General features: G+C 45.5%; 1 protein-coding gene across 3 annotated transcripts in view; it reads left to right on the top strand.

The window, feature by feature from the left end:
* CCDC88C (coiled-coil domain containing 88C) overlaps positions 1–12,678 on the top strand; it is a 133,709-nt gene that overhangs the window by 2,433 nt on the left and 118,598 nt on the right. For 2 of the 3 annotated variants that reach the window (XM_034642969.1, XM_034642970.1), the window contains exon 1: positions 6,523–6,643. The exons of the other annotated variant lie outside the window; for it this stretch is intronic. In XM_034642969.1, the coding sequence (XP_034498860.1) occupies positions 6,591–6,643 (53 nt within the window). In that variant the 5' untranslated portion in view covers positions 6,523–6,590. Of the gene's footprint in view, positions 1–6,522; positions 6,644–12,678 lie in introns of those variants that run through there. 3 annotated transcript variants of the gene reach the window in all.

Below are 12,678 nucleotides of genomic sequence, written 5' to 3'. Positions count from 1 at the left end.
AAAAAAAAAATCCCATTTATAACAGCATCAAAAACAATATTATACTCAGGAACAATTCAGCCAAGAAGGTGAAAGATCTCTATACTGAACACTCTTAACACAGGATGAAAAAAACAGAAGATACAAATAAATGTAAAGGTATCCTGGGTTCATAGATTGGAAGAATTAATATTGTCCCTAGTACTCAAAGGCATCTATAGATTTAATGCAATCCCTATTAAATTCCAATAGCATTTTTTAACAAGTAAAAAAAAATGATAAAATTTATATGGAACCACAAAAGACCCTGAATAGCTAAAGCAATCATGAGAAAGAAGAACAAAGCAGGAGGCATCACAATCACTTTCTGATTTTAACCTATATCATAAAGCTATAGTAATCAAAATACTATATTGGCATAGAAAATCATATACACCAAAAGAACAGAACTGAGATTCCAGAAATAAACCCACGCATATATGGTCAACTAATATTTGACAAGGGAGGCAAGAATACTCAATGGAGAAAAGACAGTCTCTTCAATAAGTGGTGCCACGAAAATTGGATATTTGTAGGTTAAAGAATGAAACTAGACCCCTATCTTACACCACTCACAGAAATTAACTTGAAATGGATTTAAATTTAAAGACTGGAAACCATAAAAATCCTAGGAGAAAATATAGGAAAAAAGATCCTTGGCGTGGGTCTTGGCAATAATTTTTTTGGACAGGACGCCTAAAGCACGAGACAAAATCGGAGATAAACAAGAGGGACTACATCAAAGTAAAAAGCTTCTGCACAGCAAAAGGAATGATCAACAAAATGAAAAGACAACCTACAGAATGGGAAAATATGTTGGCAAATCATCTATCTGTTAAGGGATTGATATTCAAAATATATAATGAACTCATACAACTCAATAGCAAAAGAACAAATAATCCAATTAAAAATGGGCAAAGGACCTGGATAGATATATTTCCAAAGAAGAAATAAGAATGGGGGTGCACGGGTGGCTCAGTCCATCTGCCTTTGGCTCAGGTCATGATCCCAGGACCCTGGGATCGAGCCCCACATCTGGCCCTCCTCCTGCTCACGCGCACTTATGCTCTCTTTCTCTCCCCCCGAAATAAATAAATAAAATCTTAAAAAAAAAAGACATAAGAATGTCCAATAGGTATTTGAACAGATACTCAATACCGCGAATCATTAGGGAAATACAAATCAAAACCACAACATGTTACCTCACACCTGTCAGAATGACCAAAAAGACAAGTGGTAACAAATGCTGGCAAGGTTGTGGAGAAAAGAGAACCCTTGTGCACTGTTGGTGGGAATGTAAACTGGTGCAGGCACGGCAGAAAACCGTACAGAGGTTCCTCAAGAAATTAAAAATAGAACTGCCATATGATCCAGCAACTCCACTTCTCGGTATTTATCCAAAAAACAAAAAAAAACAAAAAACCAAAAACACGAACTCAAAAAGATACCTGTATACCCCTGGTCATAGCAGCATTATTTACAATAGCCTAGACATGGAAACAACCTACGTGTCCATCCACTGATGGATGAATGGATAAAGAATTGGTGGTACACATATACAGTGGAATACTATTCAGCCACAAAAAAGACTGAAATGTCACCATTTGCAACAACATGGATGGACCCAGAGGGCATCATGCTAAGTGAAATAAGTCAGAGAAAGACAAAAACCATATGATTTCACTTTTACATGGAATCTAAAAATAAAACACAAACAAAAAAACCCCACACAAACTTATAGAAATGGGTGAAGGCAGCCATTAGGTACAAAGTTCCAGTTATGAATTAGTACTAGGAAATGTACAACGTGGGGATTCTAGTTTACACTACATATGAAATGATAGGTGTTAACTACTGGTGGTAAGCATTTCACAACGTGTAAGTTAAATCATTATGTTCTATGCCTTTCACACTGTAGTTCAATTTTACCTCAAACTGTAAAAAGAAAACTTTAAAAGCCTACTATAAAGCCACAGTAATCAAAACACTGCAGCATTAGCATAAAGACAGACATCTACACCAATGGAATGGAGAGTCCAGAAATAAGCCTCTGCACAGGAGGTCGAATGATTTTTGACAAAATGACAAAATGGTGCCATGACCATTCATGGGGGAAGGGGAGGTCTTTTCAACAAATAATGCCGGGAAAACTGGATTACCCACACGGCCGAAGAATGAAATCGAACCATTAACTAAGACCACATACAAACATTAACTCAAAATGAACCAAGTACCTAAAACAACAAAACTTAGAAGAAAATGTAGGACAAAACTTCGTGATATTGGATTTGGCAATGAGCTCTCGGATACGATGCCATAGGCAACAAAAGAAAAAACAGACAAGTTGGACTTTGTGAAAATTTTAAAACTTTGTATGCTAAGGGACACTGGAAAGTAAAAAGGCAACCCATGGAATGATAGAAGACACTTGTGAATCATTTACCTGATAAGGGATTCATATTCAGAATATATAGAGGACTCTTTAAATGTAACCACCACCAAAGACATTAAAAACTGGACATTTCTCCAAACGGGAGAATGGCTAGTAAGTACACACAAAGCTGCTCAGTATCACAAGTCATCACGGAAATGCAGATCAAAACGACAGTGAGATACCATTCACGCCCACAAGGATGGCTACTATCAAAAAGCCAGAAAACAAGTGTTGGGTGGGTGGTGTGAAGAAATCAGAACTCTCGTGCTCTGCCGGTGGGATACAGAATGGTACTGTGGAAAACAGGATGGAGACTCCCCTCAAAACTAAAAATACAGCATTACCATAGGATCCAGCAATCCTACTTCTGGGTATAAACTCAAAAGAACTGAAAGCAAGGTCTCAAAGAAGTAATTGCACACGTGTGTTTACAGCAGCATTATTCACAATAGCTAAAGTACAGAAGCTATGCAAGTGTCCATCAATCAATAAACAAACAAAACGTGATATATACATACAATGGAGTCATATTCAGCTTTAAAAAGGAAATTCTGCAATATGGTATAACATGGTTGAACCCTGAGGACATTATGTGAAGAGAAATAAGCCAGTCACAAAAAAACAAATACAATCTGATTCCTCATATAGGAAGGGCTTTGAATAGTCAAAACCCTAAAGAAAGAAAGAATAGGGGTCTCCAGGGACTGGGGGGTGGGGAGGGAGAACAGAGAGTGATGGCTTAATAGGTATAGAGTTTCAGATGTACAAAAGGAAAAGAGCAATGGGGATAAATGGTGGTGCTGGCTGCGTAACAATGAGAATGTATTTAATTCTACCAAAGCTATACACTCAGCGGTTAAGATGGTTTTATGTTATATCTATTTTGACAAAATAAAAAATTTTTAAATCATAAAATATACACTTATTGTAACAAGAAATCAAATACGGAGACACGTTAACAAACAGCCATTCCTCCTCCAACCCTCAAGTTGTACAAAAAATTTCAGCTCCTATCACGTAACCTAGACATGCCATCAGCTTACAGTGCTGAGCCAACATTTTCCAGGAAGGGAAGGAAAATTCCTTTTCAGAATGAAGAACACGATTAAAATAGTTCTGTCCAGGAAGCAATATATAAAGCAGAGAAATTACTTTTTATGCAGAAATGAACAAGAAAAAAATTTAAAGAAAGGATGATGTCTCAGCGCGAAAGCCAAGGGACATCCAGGCAGGGACGGAGGGACACTGCTTAGTGGTTAGCAGGTGGTCTCTGAAGCTTATGCCCCAACCCAACGAAGACTTAGGGGAACAATTCTTAAAGTAGTGATAGAACCCAGCAGAATATCAGGAAGATAGTCATTAAGATCTTCATATACGGTTTTACATGCAACACCTTGACCCCCCAAATTATAAAGTCATATAGGGGAAAATGTTCTTACTCCAATTTTAGGGATTAAGAGGCTTCTAGGAAGTACCTTGTCCAGGTCATCCAGCCCTTCAAAGCTTTTCAACCCTGTAACCTGGGCACCATCTAGTTTACCTGACCCCTGCCTCCCATGGAACAAGGATGCGTCAGGGTCAAAGCAATGAACGATGGATATACCAATGATCATGAACCAGCACAGCAGCTAACTGACTCCAAATCAGAAATTCCTCAACGGACTGTGGCCCAGGGACTGCCAATATCCCCAGGGACAAATTCTCTCACCACGAGGAGAAATGCCTCACCACAACTGTAAGAAAGCATTCATTAGTCCAATGTGCTTCTCAGTGTGAAATAGCTTATCAAATAACTTTAGTCTCTCCAAAAGAGCTGGGGTCAATGTGAAAAACACTCTGGTCTCACAGGCATTCCCTACTTTATAGAACAAGGACCTTGTAAACAAAGATGGATGTGGATACCTGTTGCACCTGTTTTCCAACTGATTTTACAATAAGGGCAATTAGGGAATTAAAGCATTTCTGGTGCATAAGAAAACCATTATGCTAGAAATTTTAGTTCCTCCGCACTGTCCCACTTTCCCCCACTTACCTTGACTTCTACATTTCTCTTTAGGGACTCCTCTTCTTACCCTCCTTGGCTCCTGGGGGCACATTGTCCCCTCCTCACCAGCCCAAGGTGCGGCCGAATTCGGCTGCAATACCACATTTCACCGGCAGATGCCGCAGCCTCAACACCTGAGAGCCAACTTTCAGATAACTAACAACACGACCGGCCTACTGTATACTCTGTCTCTCTCTCTCTCTTTTTTAAGTAGGCTCCGCGCCTTTCGTGAATTTCAACCGGGGGCTTGAACTCATGACCTTGATATCAAGACTTGAGCTGAGGTCAAGAGTCATATGCCTAACCACTGAGCCACCCAGGCGCCTTGCCTACTGTATACTTGCGGTAGAGCAATACATTAGGCACTTCGGGTCAGCCCTGCTCTGGCGGGCTCATCTGGACAACTCGTGAGTACTAGATTAGTTAAATCGCATTAAGTGCTTTGAACAATGAACTGAATTGTAGTGTGAAATTATTACCAGCCTAAGGTGAGGTGGCAGAGGCGGATGGGAACTTGGGTCCACCGCAGCTGTCTCAGCAGGTTGGTCTGGGCCCAGGGCTTGCTTTCCTTTCAGTTGGGACCACTGTCCTTTCTCCCGTCGCCCTCCACTAAGCTGCTGTTATGTCCTCCAACTTGGAATCCGGGATTTGGCTCCTCTACCGCAAAGTGACGGTAGTTCTGGGGGTCGGGGTCACAGGAGGGGCGGCCCCAGGGCGGTTTGGCCACATCACCGGCCTCTTGCAGGAACTTCTAGAAGACAGGTGGCGCGGTGGGACGCAAGAGGTCGCGCTCCTACGTTCTAAACTCAACACTAAGTTTCCTCCTTTGACCCCCGGGCTCACGCCCCACCGGCCCGCGAGACCGACACCCCCACGTGAAGCGCGAGGGCTACGCTCTTCTGCCACGGACCCTGGAGGGGCCTCTGGCGGCACCTGGGGGGCTGGAGCTCCGCGCAGCCGATGGGCTGCACCTGTCCAGGGCCGGCAGTCTCGGGATCGGGCTCCGCCGTGTCCTAGCGTGCTGTGGGCCGGGGACGACTCCGCCGGCAGCGCCCCAACCTCCGGCGCGCCCCCCGGGGAGGCGAAGGGCGCTAGCGTCCGCGCGCGCTCCGGCCGGTACTTAGCGTCCCGGCCCGCCGCAGACGCACGCGCGCAGGGAAACGCCACGTGCTAGGACCCCGAGCGCGGAGGCTGCGCTCAGCGTGGGCGCGTGGCGGCGGCCCCACGTGCAGGTTGCCAGGGACGCCGCGCGGAGACCCCCTCCCCCCGCACACGTGCGGTCCGCCGCCCCCTCCCGGAGCCCAGCGCAGCCGCGCCCGCACCCGGGCTCCAGGCCCCAGCACCGCGAGGCGGCGCGCCGGCTGCTTAGGGCCTCCGAGGGGCGGGGCTGCCGCCCGCATTGTTCCGCCCCGAGTGGCNGCGGGGGACTCAGCAAGTGCTCCTGGCCGAGGTCGAGGTCTGAGCCCAGGGGTCCCGAGGCATTTCCAACTCGGGAGCCCGCGCGCCCGGTGCGTGACCTCGCCGCGCTCGCGGCCGGGCCAGGGGCTGAGCGGGTACACCTGTTCTGACGGGGCCCGGAGCGGACAGGGTCCAAGTAGTCACCTGGGCCCCCCATGGCTTGACCACTCGAGAAAAGGACCCACTCCCCCAAAATATTCTCGTGTAGTTTCTGAACCTCTGAGACCAGCAGGTGGGTGGCGGTGGGGACTGGAGAGCTCCGAGTGAGCATGTGTACAGGCTGGGGTCGGCACAGTCATTTCCAGTAGATTTGAGACGTGAGAAATTTATTGAAAAGTCCCTTTTAGTGTTGTTGTTGTTGTTTTCCGCCCTGGGACACTGGAGAAGAGTGGGGAGGAAGTTTTCCTCCTGCTGTCTTTGGTCTGTTGCCTGGCGCAGGGTGGGGGTAGAGGCCCTGGAGAAGGGTGGGCGGGCGGGGGTGACCCCCTCTTCCCGCACGGGCCTTGCCGGCCTTTGCCCTGGAGAGCGTTAGACAGTGCGCTCGGGGGTGACTTTTCCTGCCTCTCTCTCCGCTCCCCTTCCCGGCAGGTGAAAACTTTTGGCTCATTCGGAAGCGGCAACCAGGACAACCTGACAATGTACATGGATTTAGCAGACGGCATCTTTTTGAACCAAATCATGTTACAAATGTAAGTTATCTACGGGGAGGAAGGGAAGAAGGAAAGAAGGATGCTTCAAAAAGTTTACGGTCATAGCTATGGACCACGAAGTTCTAACAGGAGGGTTCTTTGCCAGTGGGGCCCCTGGTGTCTCAGTAATAAGGTGACTTCCTCCCATTCGTGTAGATATGAAGAATTCCGCGACAGCAGCGTGCCAGCTTGTTTGGTAAAGGCAATTTGGAATTGAATGACTGTCATCCACATGGTGTAGATAGCACAGTTGACTTCAAACTCAGATACTTGACTGAGGCTTGAGCAACGAAATTAAAAAAACACAGCCTTTTGGGGGCAAGGAACTGTAACAGAGTCTGGTTACAGGAAGTGTCTAGGGTGGACCCGGAGCCTCAGTGTGACTATAAAGTTGCACTGTAGGTTGGGATGCCTGTGTTTCAGCTCTTTTTCACTTCGCTGTACATTTTCAGTTGCCCCATAGCAAGTGCAATTCGTTAAGGCCCTTCCCGTGACATGGATTTAAAGTTACTATGCGAAGAGAGCTCTGGGAGTCAGAATGCTGTGGCACTGTTTGTCTTGAAGCACTCAGCTTAAACAGGGTCTTGGTGGAAGTTAACCTTACCAGCATGTGTGTTTGACCACATCCTTTCCTGCAGCTGAATTCCGCAGAGCCTGTCTGATTGACAGCCTGCCACATGTAGGTGTTGGCTCCTCCCGGTGTATTCTGTTTTTAACTCAAAGTGCCGGGAACATATTGGAACTGTCAGTATGATTCACAGGCACTGGAAGCAAACTAAAACGTTCTAATGTTCTCTGTGGATCAGCCGCTGAGGCTCACCTACTCACCTGCAGCTAAGCAAGTTGTCCTACCGGAGCACGAACCCATTAGCTAATGAGAATCAGCTTTGTGGCCCACGCAGGAGGAGCAATTAGCTTTGGCATATTCAGAAAGTGGTTTAAATCTACCTAAAAAAGGTCTGTTTCGAAAATTTCCTGGGAACACTGCTGCTTTTAATAAGTCATTTGGTGTCATGATGTGGGAGAGACACTTTAGTTTTTGTTTCTTTTTTTTTTTTTTTTTTTTTAAAGACCCAACTAATCTTACCAATCTTGTGTTTGATTAGATCCTCAAAAGTGTGTTGCCAGCTTTGGCAGCACTTGTCTGAGAACGTTGATGAAAAGGACTTTTCCTGGGGTTGTCTAGTGGCACATTTAAATCCTGCCAACTCCCCACCCCCATTTTGGTGGACCCGGAAAATGACTGGATTCCATTGGTGCAGTGACCACTGTGTCCTTACCCAAGCCCAAGACTGTTTAATTAAAAACAGCAGTATCCCGGCCTTTTCATTCAGTTTTTACACCCAGGCAGAGGGGAGAACAAAAGCCCTGGGACTGTTTCTCTTTCTTCCCTGACCTTTGGAATTCCTGATGCGTTTACCACTTGCTTGTAAATCAGGAAAGCCTGTTGGACCATTCCTTTGAGAAATGCCGGCCCATCACTGGTTCACACTTGGCCCGTGGCTAACTTCAATTTGAAGGGCGTCTCCCCTTCCCTTGACAGTTTTTACATGTTCTCCCCTCTGGGATATGCCAAGATAATCATCCTAGGAGCACGGCCTCAAGCCGTGCCTCTGGAACCTTCTGGCCAGGAGCAGAGGAAGGGACACCAGGCAGCCATGTGGGTGGCTTTCCAGCCGAGAAATCAAGGAGTGAGGGGCACCAGCAGCACACAGTTTACTGATTGGATGATCAGACTAACCTTGTTCCAGGTGGTAGGATAGAAATCAGAACATTGCTCCTGGAGGTGGGTGAGGATTGTCTGGAAAGGAGACACAGGTGAAGTTTGGGGGAGAGTGGTGGTGATATGTTCTCTGTATTCACCGGGGTACATTTTATTTTTCAGAACTCATCAAGCTCTAACTTAAGATCTGTGTATTTCACTCTATGTAAAGATTATCTCAAAAAAAAATGTATGCCAAAAAAAAAAAAAAAAAAAGAGTATTTCAGCCCTAGTGTTGACAGCCTAGGTAGCCAGCCTGGATTAGAACTCTAGGTCGGGGGCGCCTGGGTGGCACAGCGGTTAAGCGTCTGCCTTCAGCTCAGGGCGTGATCCCGGCGTTATGGGATCGAGCCCCACATCAGGCTCCTCCGCTATGAGCCTGCTTCTTCCTCTCCCACTCCCTGCTTGTGTTCCCTCTCTCTCTGGCTGTCTCTATCTCTGTCAAATAAATAAAATCTTAAAAAAAAAAAAAAAAACAACTCTAGGTCTGTCTCCTACTGGCCAAGGGATGCTGGGCACACCATTCAACAATTTAGTTTCCTCCTCTGTACAATGGGAAGTAAACTGTCTCCCTGAAGAGATGGTTGTGAGGATTAAATGGGGTGATGTGTTAGCAATTAGCACAGTGTTTATCACTGAAGAGGTACCAGGGTCAATTACAAATATGCCATCTTAATCCAGAAAGGATTTGAGGCACCCCATAAGAATTTTTCCAGTCTTTCTCCCACATTCTTAGTCTCCTAGATTACTGCATAATTCTTAGCCTTGGCCTTCTCTCAAGGAGAAGTAGAACAAGACTGGACTCTGGGACCCCTGTCTAAGACCCACATCTAATGCTGTATGTATTAGAAGCCTCTGTGTTCGCTTCCCCTAAATGGAGAAATGTCAGGCTAACTAGCAGGTCAAGGATAAAGCTATGTTCTGCCTTATCTCCTCAGCTAGTAGCTCCAACTGTGTGCTATTTGCCTATTTCGATAAATTCTCCCCAAGGTGGTAGGACCTAGGAGAATTGTAGAGAGCAGTATGCTAAGTGGGTATGGAGCTCAGATAAGAGGCATGTTACCTAACACTTCAGAGCCATATGGAAGCCGGCGGGGGTCACGTGGCTGCACCTGGGCATTGTCTCTGGCAACTGAAGAAGGCTGCGGTCATAGTCTCTTGGCCCTGGCCTCCCGGTGACATCAGTGCCTGAAAACAGGAAAGCCCTGTGGGCTCAGCTTTCAGGGGAGGCCCAGGTGTAGGAGAATTCCCAGTCAAAGGCATTGAATGATGTGAACCAAGATGCACGGGGAACCTGTTGAATCGGTCCTCTGTAAATTCAGTCTTTCTGGGTGATCTGCTGGTAGCCAAGGGGAAACAAGATTTCTCATTCACTTTGGACACATTTCTCACTGTGTCCTAGGAAAGGTATTTAAGCACTCGGACTCTGAAAGCACCTGGTGGACAAGTTCACATTCCTGTCTCTGCCACTTCTTAGTTCTGCCTCCTTTGGCAAATTACTTAAACTCTTTAAGCCTCAACTTCCTGATCTGTAATAAGGGGATAGTATTTTATACATGTGGGAGGATTAAATAAGATTATGCATCTAGAAAATGCCCAACAAACATTCATCATTGCTGGTAGTGAGGCCTAGGGCCCAGTGTGTGTATGTTGTGTGTATGCATGTCTGTATGTATGTGTATGCGTGCCCGCTTGCGTGTGCACACCTGAGCCACTGTACCTCTGTACTTTGGAGAATGGGTACCTTCTGATTTGAGGCAGTGGCTATGGAGTGCCGTTGGGAACTTGGGATTGGGCTTGAGAGCTTGTGCCTTTGCAAGGCCTTTGGTAAGTGCAGCTTTATTCAGACTTTATCTCTGGTGCTTACTGCAAAATTCAGGATAATATATTATTCAGGGGTGGGAAACATCCTCAGGTCAAACGGGAGAGTTTCCTAAATTTCTTTTTTTTTTTAAGACCTTTTTTTTTTTAAAGTGATCTCTACACCTAACATGGGACTCGAACTCACAACCCCAAGATCAAGAGTCGCACTCTCCACCAACCAATCCAGCCAGGTGCCCCAAGTTTCCTATGTTTCTAAAGGGCATTTTTAGGATAATTTAACTCCCTAGTGTGTTGGAAGGGGACTTCTAGTCCCATTCTGCATATATAAAAGCTGAGGGCAAGTACTTGTTAGTTGAATGAGTTGTATTGGCAGAAAAGTGTTGGGAAAAAAAGATTTTTGTGAACTTAAGTGATTTCCTTTTTTGGCAACACTCTTTATGGGGGCTTTGAGTTCTTAAAAATTACACCAAAAATTTACCTTGGTTGTAGGAGAGTAGGAAGAGACAGATGAGCCAAATAAAATTGCCCATGATTTTACCATGTAGAGGTAGCAATGCTAGTATTCTGGTGTCTTCGATGTTGTCTATGGTATGTAGATATATGCTCCTTAAGGGATCTTTATACTGACATGGGCTCATGCTTTTGTCTTTTAGCATCCTTGTTTTTCAGCCCATAATACATTGTGGACATCTCTGTGTCAACAGATCATTTCTTGATTCGTTTTTAAATTTTGAAAGTCTTTGGAATATAACAAAAAGTTGCAGACTGGCTTTCCCAGGGGAGGGGGGCAAGGTTGCTACAAACGTAAATCATAACTCTTTAAAATTCTAGGACAAGTTTATTTGCTTTTTTCTAGTTAGAAGTTTTTGTTTTTTAAAGATTTATTTATTTGAGAGAGAGAGCAGACTCTCCACTGAGTGCACAGCCCAACCTCACATCCCCAAGATCATGACCTGAGCCAAAGTCAAGAGTCGGATTCTCAACTGACTGAGCCCCCCAGGCACCCCTCTAGTTAGAAGTTTTTATAAGGAAGTGCTGAGGACCACACAGTTTGGACTTCAAACTCTTCCTGAGTTCAGACAGGCTACCAGATGTTTTCACCCAGTGCCTCCCTCCTGTCCTCTGACCTCTCAATATGCGGCTTTTGGACTTTTGCATTCTAGGGCTGTTATGAAGAAAAGTTCCTTGTTAGTAATGATGGCTTTTGGGGACATGCAGTCGTGCAGTGGTTTATAAGAGTTTGCCAGTGCAGACCTGACCTTCAAGAATGACAGCCTACGGCTGGAAGGATCCTATCGTCATTTTGCAGATGAGCATCCTGGGGCCCAGAGAACCTTGGCCAGTCCTGTGCCCCGAACTGGCATCTGTGCCTCCTGCCCCATTTTGTGCCCCACGGAAAGGTGGGGGTGACTCCGTGCTGGGAGAGTGAGGATGAGCCTTTCTTAACCGTAGTTGACTCTTGTTTCCAGTTATTTCTTCATAACCTCTGTACCCTGTGAGTCTTCGTTAAAGGATGGAGTACTAATGATCGTGATAATTAGTCTAATTACTCGTTCGGTAAATGTCGAGGCTCTTAGGAGTGTTGTTTCGGTTAGCTGAGCTGGGAGAACAAAAGCAGAGCTGGGCAGGGGCTTCTCTGCTGTTATCTGGGGGACGTGCAGGTCCCCACCCCGGGTGTGTGCTGTGCCTTTGCACACGCAGTGAGTGTGCACCATGTATTCCAGCATGTGTGCCTAGGCCCCCTGACTTAAAGCTGGGGCCACAGAAACAAAATGGAAAAAGCTCTGCGTGTTCTCTAAGTTCTGTTTAAGAAGTACTTTAGTCACTTAGTGAAATTGCTTCTTCTCTCTTGAGGTACCAAAGAGAGGAGAAGTGAGTCTTTAAGACAAATTGTTTGTAACGTTAAGTATACTTCTGTAGCTAAAAATGCCTCTGTGGTTGAAGTTCTGAATGCCACCTCTATTCCTAAATTAATTTCCACTGAACTGTTAACCTTTGTTTTCTCAGTAATGAATGGCTCCAAGAGAAACGTAACGTGCAAATGGCTTGGCCAGACTCCATTACTGTGTGAGGACAATAAGAAATGTTGTCACATGACGGTTGAAAAGCGATTCCCTGGTTGCCCCAAGGTGCCCATGTGATTATTTTAGGGGATACAGGCTGATTGAATAAAATCCGTGGCTATTACCGCATGTTGTAGGTAAAGGGCTTTGCATACACACAACACAGGGTAGGGACTCCTGGTGTATATGTCAAATATTTAATGGTCGAATTCTAAACAGTTCATATTATTAAAAAAAAAAAAAAGATTGTGTTTCCAGTAACGTCTGAAATGGTTTCTACTTGTGGATTTTTTTTTTTTCTGTTTGTCAGTTTTGTGTTAATTACTGGCTTTGGAATGAGCCCCGTGGCATCGGGGCTGATCTCCTTAACTGCCCAACTCCGCCTG

The sequence above is a fragment of the Ailuropoda melanoleuca genome, chromosome 14 (genome assembly GCF_002007445.2).
Source record: "Ailuropoda melanoleuca isolate Jingjing chromosome 14, ASM200744v2, whole genome shotgun sequence".
Lineage (NCBI taxonomy): Eukaryota > Metazoa > Chordata > Mammalia > Carnivora > Ursidae > Ailuropoda > Ailuropoda melanoleuca.
This window is presented reverse-complemented; position numbering and strand designations above follow the sequence as displayed.